The following is a 16,019-nucleotide window of genomic DNA, read 5'->3' on the forward strand; positions in this document are numbered from 1 at the left end:
AAAGAGAAAGAAAGAAAGGAGAGAAAAATAAAAAAATAATAAAAAAATAAAGAAAGAATGGGGTAAGAAGGGGAGGAGGGGCATTAAGGGAAGTTAGAGAAGTCAATGTTCATGCCATCAGGTTGGAGGCTACCCAGACGGAATATAAGGTTTTGTTCCTCCAACCTGAGTGTGGCTTCATCTTGACAGTAGAGGAAGCCAGGGATGGACATATCAGAATGGGAATGGGACGTGGGATATATCAGAATGGGAATGGGACAGGGAACGCTGTTTTGCTGAACACCTACGCTCTGTCCACCAGAGAAAGCAGGATCACCCAGTGGCCACACATTTCAATTCCACATCCCATTCCCATTCTGATATGTCTATCCATGGCCTCCTCTACTGTCAAGATGAAGCCACACTCAGGTTGGAGGAACAACACCTTATATTCTGTCTGGGTAGCCTCCAACCTGATGGCATGAACATTGACTTCTCTAACTTCTGTAAATGCCCCTCCTCCCCTTCTTACCCCATCCCTTATTTATTTATCATTCCCCCCCTTCTCTCTTTTTTCCTTCCTCTGTCTGTCTCACTATATCTTCCTCTGATGCTCCCATCTCCTTTTCTTTCTCCCTAGGCCTCCCTTCTCCAGCCTTCTATCTTCTTGTCAATCAACTTTCCAGCTCTTAGCTCCATCCTTCCCCCTCCTGTCTTCTCCTATCATTTTGGATCTCCCCCTCCCCCTCCCACTTTCAAATCTCTTACTATCTCTTCTTTCAGTTAGACCTGACGAAGGGTCTCGGCCCGAAACGTCGACTGTACTTCTTCCTATAGATGCTGCCTGGTCTGCTGCGTTCCACCAGCATTTTGTGTGTGTAGCTGCAATTATCATGAAGTGACTTGTTTGCAAATCGTCCTTGAAAGTTCATTCTTCACACTTTATGTTCATGTAACGAATTGTCATTTCTTAAAGACTTTTAGTTTTGTTCTTCAATGAACTACAGTGGATAAGGAAAGCTATAAGAACACGATGATGTTAGCCACTTCCACAGTAACATTTTCTTAGCAGTCCAGGCTATGCCAAATTACGTCTGAATTCAACTAAATCTACTATGCCAATTTTAGTTAGTTTGTACACTACACAAAAAAAACTTAAACCTTAACCTCTTCTTGCAGTTATTTCCAATATAAATTTCCACATTCTCATTTGTTATGGAAATTGCCAGTAAACAATCACATCATAAGTACACTTCCATTTCAATAGTGGCATTGTGTCACCCAGCTGCTGATCTCACATATCAGGTTGTGACCCATTCTACTTTTTTCCCAAATTACCATATGTTTTCTATTTATTTGATTTTATAAGTAGCATAAAATTTTAAAATGATGATAATGAACCAACATCGCCAGATTCTACTTCACTTAAAGGCAGAATCTAGTCTCCAATTCCCTGGTTCAGACTTAACCTGAAATCAATCAATATATAATATATTCCATAGATAAAGTGCCTTTAACATGGTAAAAAAAAATCCCATAACACTTCACAGGAGTACTATCAAACAAATACCTTCATGTACAGTGTATGACAAAATCTATAAACTAATTTCACTTGCATAAACAAAAACAAGATAGGGACACCATATAAAAGAACCCACATGTGATGAAAGGCTAGAAGTGGTCACTATACCCAATGTTAAGCAATATGCTAGCTCTGTACTAATTTAGCAAAAAGCAGTGATTGGATTTAAATGTTGATAGGAAAGTACACCTGTTCCATTTGTGAAACCACTTCCCAAAGCAGCGAATGTAGAGTGGAGAGTTCCCGGCCCAGATCGATGTACCCTTCAAATCCAGCTGTATTTGAAATGGTTTCTGGATTGGAAATTTCCAGTAGGAATCGCTGCATGTTGGTCCATTCATGCTCAAGGAACTGATTCATGAAAGACATATATTCCTCCTTGCTACCAAACCTGTTTTCAAAACATTAATGTCAAAATTCTAATTATTATTTAGTAAATTTCAGTATCAATAAAAATTACATCACAGCAGTCCAAACTTCTAGGAAATAAACTACATTCAATCAAATAACATTAAAATCCTGAGATTTGGTGCTTACTTCACCCAGTTTGCGTGAAGTTTATTGTACCAAAATCATTTATAAATTCCAGATCTCAAATACAAACAACACACACAATCCCGATGAAGGGTCTCAGCTCAAAATACTGACTGCTTATTTTCCATCTAACCTGCTGAGATCCCCCAGTATTTTGTTTGTGTTGTTCAAAGTTTTCACCATCTGCAGAATGTCTTATACCTCCAATCTCACCAGATTAAATTAGACCTTAATTTAGAGGTCTTTGATAAACCATGTGTGGCTAAATTCTTGCACAGGTTGCTATTTCACTTAAATGCACAAAATCCATTGTAACTGTGATTATTTATATCAAAAAGAAAAATTGTCAGCTGCCGAGAATGCATTTTTGCAAAAGCAGTCTAACTTGAGTGTGCAGGATTTCAAAGGGATGATTCTAACTGATGGATAAGGATAAGGGAGAGGGTTTAAGATTAAACTTCAAAGATCATTCAGAAACACCCAAGATATTTTTTTAATCAAGATCTTATCAAAAATCATGTGGAATTGTCAATAACCTTTATCAAATGAAAAGGACTAATCCCAATCTTGGCTTTGGTAGTTTGATTAAGATCACTGTCCTAAAATAAAGACTATAATGTTAGATATAGCCAGTAGGTCAGGGAAGAGACAATTACTGTTTCAAGGTGGAAGTCCCTTGACCAGAATTGGGAAAAGAGAAAATAAGTTGGTTTTAAGTTGCAATTTAAAATGAACATTTTTCTCTTTCGCAGTGGTTATGAAAGGCCTTTGAAGGGAAATGTTAATTGTCTTCTTGCTGAACTGCTATTCCCAGCACCTGCATTGTTTGCCTTTGTCTTAGCAATGGTATCTACACATTGTTCAGATTCATTACAGATATCTGCATTTTGATTTGGAAAATGTCAGTGCATACTTTGAATACTTTGTGCCATGCAATGCATTTGCTGATTTTTGAAACACTGTTGTTGACTGGTAAGTACAAACAGAGCAGGAGATGCTTAGGACAGGAGCCCCAGTAAACAATGCCTAGAAGTAAGCAAACACACAACAGATCCTGCAGATGCTGGAACCGCAGGGCAACACACACAAAATGCTGGAGGAACTCAGCACGTCAGGCAGCATCTATGGAACTGGATAAACAGTCAACATTTTGGGCCAAAGTCCTTCATCAGGACTGGAAAGGAAGGAAAAGAAGTTAGAATATGAAGGTGAGAAGAAGGGAAGAGGACAAGCTGGAAGGTGATAGGTGAAGACAGGTGAGTGGGGCAGGGGAATGGAAGAAGAAGATGGGAAATGATAAGTGGAAAAGGCAAAGGAGTGGAGAAGGAATCTGATATGAGAGGAGAGAGGATCATGGGAGAAAAGAAAGGACGAGATAGGCAAGTAAGAGCCAGAGTAGGGAAATAAACAGGAGGAAAGAGGGAGTGGGAGAATTACCGGAAGTTGGAGAAATCGACATTCATGTCATCAGGTGGGAGGCTACCTGGGCAGAATATGTGGTGTTGCTCTTCTAACCTGACAGTGGCCACATCATGGTAAAAGAGGGGGCCATGGACTCACATGTCATAAATGCTATGAGAATAGGAATCGAAATATTGGCCACTGGGAAACTCTGCTTTCTGTGTATGGAGCCAAGGTACTTTGACAAAGCAGTCTCCCAATCTGCGTCAGGGCTCACCAGTATAGAGAAGGTTGCACAGGGAGCACCAGAAACAGTAGACAGCCCAAGAAACTGGCATGTGAAGCGTTGCCTCACCTGGAAGGACTGTTTGGGGCCCTGAAAGGAGGTGAGGGAGGAGGTGAATGGGCAGAAGTAGCACTTCTGCTGCTAGCAAGGTGAGGTACGAGGAAGCAATATGTGTTCACATGGAACCATTTTCAGTGGTACATACAATTGTTGTGCAAAAGCACTCTATTTCTCCTTCAAGATAAAACTGCACAAATAAAATATTTAAAAATGTTTTTGCAAAATGTATTTTAACCATCTACAAAAATTGACCGTTATTGTAAAGGAAAATGAGTATAAATATCAGGCAACCTTGCTACAGCTGAATGCAGCATTGTTGAAACCACACCACAAGTATTGTGCACAGAAGTGGTCTCATATTTAACGAGGAATAAATATGCTATGGAGGCATTTCAGAGAAGGTTTATGCGAGAATTGAAGGAGTTCATTGTGAGAGGTAATCTCATTCAAAAATAAAATTCTGAGAGGCTTGTGAATGAAGACATTGAGGGAGCTTTTCCACTCCTGGAGGAATAAAGAACTAGAGGCACTGCTTCAGAATCAAAGAAATAGGTTCTTCACACAGAGGGTCATGAATTGTTGGATTTCTCTATTACAGATAGTACAAAGGTGGCAGAGTAATTAACTTACCAGATTAGTAACCCAGAGACCTGAACTAACAATAAACATAGACATATTCAATTCCACCATGGGAGCTGTGGAATTTAAATTTATTTAACAATGTAGAATTTTAAACAAAAACAGCCATAAAAAATTTGGTTCACTAATGTCCTTCAAAGTAAGAAAGTCAGCCATTTTTATCTGGTCTGCCTTACATGCGACTCAAGATCTACCAATGTGGCGAACGCCCTTTAAAATAGCCCAAAAGGCCTTACTCAAGGACCATTAGGCATGGACAAACCCAATGGATAAAACTGAAGACCAAAGTCAGCACGTCTGGAGGTAGAGGACTGAAGGTTGGAGCCCCGATGTTTATGAGCCTGAGAGTCCAGGGCCAAGGACTGGAGGCCTGGAGGTGACTTGTTCTGGGGTTGAAGGCCTTCCTGTGTGGGTGGCAAAGGAGCTTGTTTTTGCCTTGTTCTGTTTTGTTGTTACTGCTGCTTGTGCTGTTTGCTGGGTGTTGTAGGTATACTATGCTATGTCGGCACCATAATATGAGACAACACTTGCAGCTACCCCACCCTCCCCAGCACATCCTTGCCTTTGTGGTTGTTAATAGCAAGTGACTTCTTCACTCAGAGGTTGGCGAGTGTGGAAGGAGCTACCAGTGGAAGTGGTGGTAATTTCGACATTTAAGAGAAATTTGTGCAAGTACGTGGATGTGAGGGGTTTGGAGGGCTATGGTCCACGGTGAGTTGAGGGAACTAGGCAGAATAATAGTTTGTCAGAATAGGTGGACTGAAGGGCCTGTTTCTGTAGTACTCTATGATGCATTTCACTACATGCTTTAATGTACATGTGATAAATAAATCCGGATCTAAAAATAAACTGAAACATTATGCATATGCTCAAGGCTGAGATTTTTGGTTTGCTGGAGTGTCAAGGTTAAGGGGTGTAGGCAGCAAGGTGGAGCTGAGGCCAGAATCACATCAGCCCTGAACGGTGGAGCATATCAGACAATATAACCTACAGCTGCTCTCGGTTCTTACTTTATTATGTTATTACCTAATCCTGAGAAGCCATTATATTATAAGAATTCTTTTGTTGATAGCTAATGAATCATGCTACAGTAAATTTCATAAGGATACAATTCCAAAATTAAATCTACCATTAACTCACTACAGTAGAATGCCCTTCCTTTAAGCTTGGGTTTAAATCCACAGACTGTATTGTTGGTGCAGATTCAGAATTCTCAAAGAAAATCTATTTTGATCTGTCCCTTTGATTTCCAAACAAAGCATTACAGCACTGAGTGTGATCAGTGAACAGTAGAACTCAAATAATCCACTCTTCGGAAATTATAACGGCTCAGCATTAATCTCAGCAGCTGAGCTTTGCCATGCCTCCCGTTTTACGCACGCGGCCCCATTCACCCTTTAAACTTACTTTGATCATTGGAAAATTTATTACAATACTATGGACCATCTTTTAAAAAAGTGAATTAAAGTGTTGGAGTATTAATACCTTATAGTTTGGAAAATCTGCTCATCCAGAATTTTACTGTATTGACTACTGATCTAAGAACCAAGATAACAGGATAAATTCGGTAAATTTTTAATTTTATGAAGTGATGAATTAGCTAAGTGAATACACAAACATCTAGTAAAGAATACTGAATAAGAGAAAATCTGCAGATGCAGGAAATCCAAACAACACACACAAAATGCTGGAGGAACTCAGCAGGTCAGGCAGCATCTATGGAAAAACGTATAGTTGACATTTCGGGCCAAGACCCCTCAGCAGGACTGGAAACGTCGACTGTACTTTCTCCACAGATGCTTGGCCTGCTGAGTTCCTTCCGCATTTTGTGTGTTATAAAGAATACTGTGTCTGTCTGTATATGCATATTGTGACAGCACACATGTCTGCAAATACAGGCACATATTTGTGTGTATGCACGTACAGAATGCAGATGCAGACAGCTTTATTTGCTTTCAGACATTCATTGCAGATATGAAGGATCTGGATCCAATGATTACATCACAAACCACAGGTTTCAGATGGAATCTAATAAAAAGGCACTTACTTGGCAAAATTAGCTAAGTTCTGGGTAACCTTGGCTATTAGAGTCAGTGTGCGTGCCGTGCGGTCATCTGGGTATTCCTGTAGGAGGTTGAAGAGAGAAGGGGACATGATGGCAGGGCAGAGGAACCGCAGGAAGAGGGAAGCACTGATTAGTCTCTCACTGATGTCTGGTCGCCCTCGGTTGCTACACTCCTGTCGCCATGATGCAAACACTTCCTTCAGTTCTCGTGGAAATACACTGTTGAATAATCAATTTATTGTAGTGAAGCAAAATTATTTTTCTCCATGTGGTATTAGCTAGGTATTGAAAGATAGGATAGTTATGCAATATGAATATTTCACTTACTAAATTCCTTCTGCAATTTCAAATGCATGCAAAAATGACAAAATGAGATGCACTTCAAAAATATTCCTAAATTGGGCTTGCAATAACTAAATTTCATGAATATTTACAAACAAAAAATCAATTTTGCCATAATATGAACAGCTCTAGCGGAATCCGATAGAATAAACGGAACTTTTCTTGAATGGCATTATCAAGCATTTTGCTATTTCTTCCACATAATTTTCCACTGAATAATAATAGACTCATCATTACAGTCACATTATAAATCATGATAATACCTTCTATTCTCATTCTGCTGAAGAAATAAGAATAGAAAGCCATTATAATTATGATGAGGGTAACCTAGCTAGATGACAATATTGAGATAAGAAACAACACAGCTATAGCTGCACAATTATTTTTAAAGATAATTAATTAAAAATGCGCACTTAACAAACTTCTAACTGTATAGCTTTATGAATGAACCAAAAAACATTTGATGCCATTTCCAAATTAGGAATAATTTATTTACTGTGTTAAAAGTTACTTGGAAGCTTAAGGACCAATTTAGTACTCAACTTTAAAATTGGCTGATTGAAAAATGTTAGCTCTAGGCAATTGCCAATAAAAGTAAAATATTTGTCACCCATATTCTAGTGCAAGTTATACAAGCTTATGTAACAGAGAGCTAGAATGTTAATGTTCAATAATAGAGATGTATTTTTATCAACATGAGTCATAGATCCAGCAATGGCAACTCTTCTTTGGTGATAATGCATGTGAATTGAAAAGGCAAACAACTTTCAGCCAACATAAAAGTACGCCCAACTATTAACATGCAGTGCTGGTACACTTCCACTAGTATAGCAATTTGATTGTCTTCCTCGTGATTTATAAAAAGTCAATGCTGGTTAACCAAATATTACAACTTAACTAGCTTCTAATTTATAATTTGAGCTGCTTAACCATGTCAAAATAAGAATTTGTTATATTTATGCCATGTAAAAATATGAATGCAAAGCAACAGAGTAATTTGCATATTCAGTTATTACCCATCGACTCTTTAGAAAGAATAATCTAATTTCTCAGAAAAATATCACACAACAGCAGTTTGTAGACCCTAATTTTAATGAGCATTTAAAGCTATATGCTATTTTGTACAATTCCAATATTGCACTGTTATGGTATATTTGGACTTAGGGTATATAGGATATATATTTAATCTTCAGCAACCAATCTTTAAACTTGAATGTGAACTGTAGATTAAATTTAAAATACAGCCCTGGACAATAGGTCCTGGAACTGTGAACACCAGTTAACTGAAAAACCAGACAATGCTGATTAATATTCAGTTTGGGTGTCCGGAGTGTGGGTGCGAAAGAGGTGTGTAATTATATGTAATTCAAAGGAAGCATTGCAGATACATTGTAAATATAAAATCATCCTTTGCTGTTTAGCATATGAAATGTCATGTAATCTTGGGTCGAACAGGCTTTTTTTCTCTAAAGGGGTCTCAATACGATGCTTGCTCCTTATTTTTGTTGAATAAGCAACTTCTGGATCCACTAGCTATAGTCTCTCTCTGGTGACTTTATTCACATTACAACATGCCCCATTGAACACAGGGCATATATCACCCATGATCCGATATTTTAATATGTGCACATTAAAATATTCTTTTCTAAAAATTCCAGACACCAAACTTATTTGAAATGAAAAGCATGAATGTTCTGTGCAAACACAGGTGATTATACAGTCACAAGATTTTGCAGATGCAAATATCTATCCAAGCATCAAAATTATTTATTTAGAACTATTACATAAAACAGAGATCTGATTAATTAGATCAGCAATGATAATTGTAGACGAAAGGTCACCAGCACATTAATTCTATTTTCTCTATATAGATGCTGCCAAATCTAATCAGCATTTCTCATACTTTATGTTTGAGGTTTGCAGCTTCCATTGCATTTTGGTTTACATAACAATTTTAAGTCTGTGTAAGGTATCAGAAAAAAATTACAGCTGCACAGATGACCATTTGTTCTGATTACCCCATAATCCTCTTCTGTATCTTTTCCAAATCCTTCACATCCATCCTGTCATAGGGGACGGGATTGCACGCAATACTCCAAGTGCACCTAACCAAAGCTTTACGTAGCTGCAACATAACTTCCTGACGCTATTACTTAATGCCCCAAACAATGAAGGGAAGCATTCCTTCTTTAGCACCTTATCTACTTGTTTGGCTGCTTTCATAATGTTATGGAGCTGGAATATTAAGCACCTCGTGCTGGTGATTATCCTGTAACTACATGACTGTAACATGACAGTATTCATCTAGGTATTCCTTAAATGTGATGAGGGAATTAGTCTCAGATATATTTCAGGCTGTGACTGGGTGAAATGTTGGGCAAAACTTAAAGTTGCACATTTTTGCAGGAAAATGCTATCACCATTCAAATAGTCTTTCGTATTTAGAAAAATAAGATTATAGACTTAGGCAGCCGAGGAAACCAGGGGGTTTCAATTGTAAAATAAATCAAATTTTGAATGCATTTCTAAACAGGTCTATAAAGGTAAAAAGAGACTATTTAAATCTTTCAATGGCTTGCTTAAAAAAAGGGCATGATGGCAAGGGCGTTAAAACAAATTCTACAGAAGACTATAAAGAGAAAGAACCAGCATGTAGCATCCTCAGGGAACTTTTACTGACGAATGGAATTAGTGTGAGCTGACCTAACAGGTACATTAAAAGAAAATCAAATCTACCTTTCAATCCTCTGCCCAGTACTTTTCTCACACTAAAGTGATAAATAGCAAGTGCTTTAAATATGCAGCAAGCGCCCTACTGTGTTTCTGTGCATTTCTACAATGTGTCACATCAATGAGCAAGGAAGTTATAATAATTCAGGAAAGCTATAAAAGCTGTAAGCAGAACACTGAAAATTACCAGAGAGGAGGTTCAGTGAAAAAAAGTGAAACAAATTTTTGAATGTAACCTGATTTTCTTGGTAACAGTAATCCTAACGTGGTTTAAATTTGTCTGCTAATTAGATTATATTGTAATCAAAGATGGATGTAACACACATTTACTACTTTTTTCTTTAGAGGTTGACAATTATTAATCCCAATTTTAGTCTAACAGAATCTTGGCAGACAATATATGGATAAATTATACAGGGGAAAATTATTTCAAAATTTCTTTAGCCTGAGAGTGGTGAATCTGTGAAATTCATTGCCACAGGTGGTTGTGGAGGCCAAGTCATTGGTTCTATTTACGGCAGAGGTTGTGAAAAATTCTTGATTGGTCAGGGCATGAAGGGATACAGGGAGAAGGCAGTAGATTGGAGCCGAGAGGGAACTGGATCAGCCATGATGAAATGGTGGAGCAGACTCGATGGGCCAAATGGCACAATTCTGCTCCTATATCTTATGGTCTAAAATTCTCCTGAAACTTTCCTGCAGTGACTAAAATTCTTACAAATGAAAATCAGAGGAAATGGCACAGATAGAAACTAATATTTTATTTAACCCTGATGATTGCTGATTACGCACATTAAAAACCATTTCTAAAGAAAACAAAGATTAAGCAGATTAACTGATGTTTGTGAATGAAAATAGATTTGGTAATCAACGTATGATGCCTTTCAGTCTAAATGCACAGCTGTGGCTTAACGCAAGTTAAAAAGGAATGAAATACAAAAGAAACTGTAGACTTGCCAACTGAAAATGTCATGGAACATTACAGATACAGTCCACAATTAGTACACAGAATTCTAATTCCAAGAAAAAAATTATGGACCTGCAACGGTAACAGTCCCTCGATGCTGCCTAGCCAGTTGAACATTTCTAGTATTTTGATTTTGTTTCCTTTTAACTACCTGGGCTGATCTGCCATGTATTTCCCAGCAATTCACAAAAAGAAAAACCACACAGGAAATCTGCACTGAAAAGCAATAGGATGACTAACCAGTAAGAATTAATGATCTTGCAGAACGCCAGCTCGCAGCACATCTTTAGGTTGCTCTGATGCTCAGCGAGGTCTCCTGATGAGCATTTGTTTGAATCCACCTCACAATTTTCATCTGATTCATACAGAGCCTTGATGAACTCTCCTGTTAAACATAAGTAATCATGTTAAATCTCCATGATATACATATGGAAAACTAATTTTGATTAGTGGAACATTAATATTATAAACCAGATCTTCTGGTTTAAGATGGTGCTGGTGAAGCACGGTGATGACTTGCTTGCAACATACAAAACCACTGACTACTTTATTAATTGCACTCTTTCTTGAAAACGATCACTGCAATCAATAGCTTGTGACTTCCCTTTTGGAGTTGTGCTGTTGTACCACCTGTACGACCTGGCACTTTTGCAATGTGAAATAGAGTCTCGAAGGTGCAGGATGGTTGCAGCATGGCGTGTATGGGCTGAATCAAGGCAGTTGGGCCCGGGAGCAGGGCACAAGCCAATGTTGTGCCATTGCTGGAGAGGGCTTGGAGCCAACCTGAAGCGGCAGATCCAAGGCTAGGCAGAGCTGGGCCCGAGAGCAAGGAAGAAGCTGATGTTTGATCGAGTTAAGTGCCACGCCAGATTGGAAAGATTGAGCATGGGCCTAACTGAGGTGGCGGTGCCCGGGCCTGAGAGCGCTTTAAAGCAGCAGGGCCCAGGTCCGATAGCAAGGAACAACCTGCTGTTTGGTTGATTTAAGCTCTATGCCAAATTGAAAAGGTCAGGGTGTCAAGGCCACTGTTTAGTTCACTGCTTTGCGAGGTTTATTCGTCTCTGCGCTGTACTGAGGCAGTGGCCTGTATTAACAGGCTCCTGGGCGGCAGCCATGATGACTGGCAATGCGGCTGTGAACTCATTTTCATGAATTTCAGTAGTGAATGTTATTTGTTTCCTTTTATTTTTTATACTATTTTTTTTTCTGCACACTGGGTGTTTGACAATTTTTTTAAAAATGGGTTCTATTGGGTATCTTTGTTTTGTGGCTGCCTGCAGGAGACGAATCTCAAGGTTGTATATGGTATACATACTTAGATAATAAATGTACTTCGAACTTTCAAACTTAATATTAAAAAACTGCCTTTCAAGCTTTTTGCGAAGCCTTAATTGAATGTGTATTCAAGCACAATATACATTTGGGATTCAGATTAAACTATTTAGGTAAAAAAATATTTCCTGCAGCTGAAATGATTAAAAAAAAGGAATAGTGACAAAATAGGTAGCCCCAGAAATTTATCGTATTTCAAATAATAGGGCACTGGTGAATATTGAAAGGCCTAGATAGAGTGGATGTGGTAAGGATGGTTTGATAATGAGGGTGATTGACTATAAGAATGTTAAAATTATTCGGAATTGAGCTAGCAAGGATAAATGGTAAGGGTTTCAATAGCAGAAGAGATGAGGCTGGGGTAAATACGTGTGATGTTATAGATATGAGAATACATTGCCATAGAATCATTGAGTTATGCACCACTAAGTCACTTTAGCCAACCAGTCCATATTGACCATTAAATATCTATCTACAGTTTATTCTTGACACCCTGTTTCCTACAGTGGGGGAGTCTACGGTCAGAGGGCACAGTCTCATAATACAAGGACGTCCCTTTAGAATGGAGATGAGAAATTTCTATAGCCAGAAGGTAGTGAATCTGTGGAATTCATTGCTGCAGATGGCTGTGGAGGTCAAGTCACTGGGTACATTTAAAGCAGAGGTTGATAAGTTCTTGATTAGTGAAGGTGTCAAAGATAATGGGGATAAGGCAAGAGAATGGGGTTGAGAGGGATAATAAATCAGCCATAATAGAAGAGCAGAGCAGACTGGATGGACTGAATGGCCTAATTCTGCTTTTATGTCTTAAGGCCTGACAGATTACAACTAGAGATTATTCACAACTAATATTTGACATTTCCAAAGTTACGTATAACATTGTTCAAGTATTAGTATTTGCCTGACTATTCAGCATTTTCTTTTGAGACCGAGAGCGAAGCAAACTCTATTTGCAACCCCCCCCCCCACCAATTTGATGTACCAAGTGCATCTTGGAGATACTTCTGCCCAACCAACTTCAGATACTCTTCTATTGCTTTGGTTGCCAAGGTGTTCTCCCGAAAAATTAGATGCTCGTTGTCCCCACAGCGATCAACTTCTGACATCATTAAATCTGTCAAGAAGTCCTGTAAAGAGAATTGTAAAGCTGAGCCAATTAAACTATTAATTGCTAAACATTAATTAAATCCATTCTAAATTTTACAATGATATTTACTTAAGAAAACACTGAAAAACACTTGGGACTTAAACTGTGTTTTGAATCTTATGAGACTATTCATGCAAAGGTTATTAAAATATTTTCAACAACTGCTTCAGTAACAAGTATGATTCCGTTATAATGCTATACCATTTTGAGCATATCTCCCGATGATGAAGTGACTGAAAAAATATCAAATTGGAGAAGCAGCTGCAGTTATAAACAAAAAAGGTTCAGAAAGGAAACAATTTTTGTTTAACAAATGATCAGTACCATATTTTACAATTTTCTTTCGCGAGCATGGCAAACTTCCTGAGATACACAATTTTTAGTGAACAGGCACACACTCCATGTCACTATTTGAGTTGTGTTGGCTAGGTAAGAGGCAATGTCAATCAAGGGCAGCCTCTCATCTTTTACCCACATTTATGTTGCCCGTCATTCTTCAAAGTAAGTTTATTATCGAAGTAAATATATGTCACCGTATACAACCCTGAGATTCACTTGCTTAAGGGTATTCACAGTAAATCGAAGAAACACAATAGAGACAATGAAAGGCAACGCCCAACAGGACGGACAAACAACCAAAATGTAAAAGACTACAAATGTGCAAATACAAACTTAAAAAAGAAAATAATAATAAATAAATATCAAGAACATTACATGAAGAGTCCTTGAAAGTGAGTCCATAGACTGTGGGAACAGTTCAATGATGGGGTGAGTGAAGAGCCTGATGGTTGAGGGGTAATAACTTTTCCTGAACTTGGTGATATGGGTCCGGAGGCTCCTGTACCTTCTTCCTGATGGCAGCAGCAAGAAGAGAGCATGGAAAGGATGGTGGGAGTCCTTGATGGTGGATGCTGCTTTCTTGCAACAGCGTAGATGTGCTCAATGGTGGGGAGGGGTTTACCCGTGATGGATTGGGGCTAGCTCTGATTCACTGAATTAAGAATCCTGACCACCTCAAATGTTGTGTTGCTAAATTCCATCCATGGCTCAGATTTCTTGAATACATCCCTAGTGGTAGAGATTCTTGGATATTATCCCTCCAATGGAAATTTAACAGTTTATCCTGGCTCTCATCATGTATTTCTTTTGTTGAATTTTCATATTAAAAAAATTAATAAATATTGACTACATTTTCATGTTGTCTAAATTAACACATATTGATTAGATTTTCATATTGATTAAATTAACACACACCCCTTGTAAAAATGGTGCCTGAAGAAAGCCCATTCACCTCCACTGAAGACTCCAAACCGTCCTTCCGAAGGAGGTAACACAAAGCTCAGGTTTATTGTCACCTGATTGTAGAAACACAACGGCTAAAAAAGTATTCTCACCCCCCCCCCCCCACCAGAAGTCTTCATGTTTTATTGTTTCTCAACATTGAACCACAGTGGATTTAATTTGGCTTTTTTTTTTGACACCGGTCAACAGAAAAAGAGTCTCTCCTGTCAAAGTGAAAACAGATCTCTACAAAGTGATCTTAATTAATTACAAATATAAAACAAAAAATAATTGATTGCATAAGTATTCACCCCTTTAATAGGATACACCAAATCATCACTGGTGCAACCAATTGGTTTGAGAAGTCACATAATTAGTTAAATGGAGATCACCTGTATGCAGTCAATGTGTTTCAATTGACAGATAAAAATACACCTGTAGCTAGAAGGTCTAACTACTGGTGAGTCAGTATCCAGGCAAAAACTACACCATCAAGACAAAAGAACACTCTCAAGCAACTCTGTTAAAAGGCTATTGAAAAGCACAAGTCAAGAGATGGATACAAGAAAATTTCCAAGTCACTGAATATCCCTTGTAGTACTGTTAAGTCAATCATCAAGAAATGGAAAGAATATGGCCCAGCTGTAAATCTGCCTAGAGCAGGCCGTCCTCAAAAACTGAGTGACTGTGCTAGAAGGGGATGTGAGGGAGGCCACCAAGAGACCTATGACAGCTCTGGAGGTATTAAAAGCTTCAGTGGTTGAGATGGGAGAGACTGGGCATACAACTATTGTTGCCTGGCTGCATCACCAGTTGCAGCTTTATAGGAGAGTGGCAAAGAGGAAGCCACTGTCGAAAAAAAATTCACATGAAATCTCAGCTAGAGTTTGTCAGAAGGCAAGTGGGAGACTGTGAAGTCACCTGGAAGAAGGTTATATGGTCTGATGAAACCAAAATTGAGCTTTTTAGGCATCTGTATATGTAAGTGTATGGGTAGGTGTGTGGGTATGAAAATTGGCACGGCAGGGAAATGATTAACAATTAGGAATTTGTGGGCCTGTTATGTTGGGCAGATTGACCCTTGACACTAGATAAGGGGAGAACAATATGTGATTCTAGTCTACTGGATAACATGCCTAAGAGCAAGCTAAAAGTGCTGATTTGTGTAAAAGTAATTAATCACTTTGTCTCTAAAGAATGTTTTTTTTACATTGTTTGGTTGTAAGATTAATAGGATGCATTATCCCTGAGGGGGCAAAGGCCAGTTGTTACAGGTCACCTGACTGTGGTACTTGCAGGTATGGAGGATGTATGTTGGCTTAATATGTGGCCAGGACTTGGATTGGCCCAGGCTGGGGTCGTGTAAGCGTCAGATTGAATGCTCGGCCCCTTCCAGCTGGACTGGGAGGTGGCGATAGTGCTATAAAGGTGGGAAAGTTCTTTCTTGGGCAGACCACTCGCCTGGGTCTCACCTTCGGGCCGAGCAGCTAAACCGGCACCAAGGACCTCCACCCTAACCAGTCCACGGTCGATCTCCTGCCTCAGGGACCATGCAGACATTGCTAAGTATACTCGGCGGTGTAGACTACTAGAGGTCGCTTAAGTTAGCCCTACTTATTAGTGGTGTAGGTAGTGTACGATAAAAAACATTTCTCTCAACTATTTTCTTCTCTG

The 16,019-nt window shown here is 38.8% G+C and overlaps 1 protein-coding gene across 11 annotated transcripts in view; it reads right to left on the minus strand.

Moving 5' to 3' along the window:
• Positions 1-16,019, minus strand: part of LOC134359795 (disabled homolog 2-interacting protein-like) — a 609,971-nt gene that overhangs the window by 46,495 nt on the left and 547,457 nt on the right. For all 11 annotated transcript variants that reach the window (XM_063073440.1, XM_063073442.1, XM_063073438.1 and 8 more), the window contains 4 exons: positions 12,900-13,044; positions 10,826-10,970; positions 6,529-6,765; positions 1,751-1,952 (listed from right to left, as the gene is read on the minus strand). In XM_063073440.1, the coding sequence (XP_062929510.1) occupies positions 1,751-1,952; positions 6,529-6,765; positions 10,826-10,970; positions 12,900-13,044 (729 nt within the window). The remainder of the gene's footprint in view (positions 1-1,750; positions 1,953-6,528; positions 6,766-10,825; positions 10,971-12,899; positions 13,045-16,019) is intronic.

This window comes from Mobula hypostoma, chromosome 21 (assembly GCF_963921235.1).
Source record: "Mobula hypostoma chromosome 21, sMobHyp1.1, whole genome shotgun sequence".
Lineage (NCBI taxonomy): Eukaryota > Metazoa > Chordata > Chondrichthyes > Myliobatiformes > Myliobatidae > Mobula > Mobula hypostoma.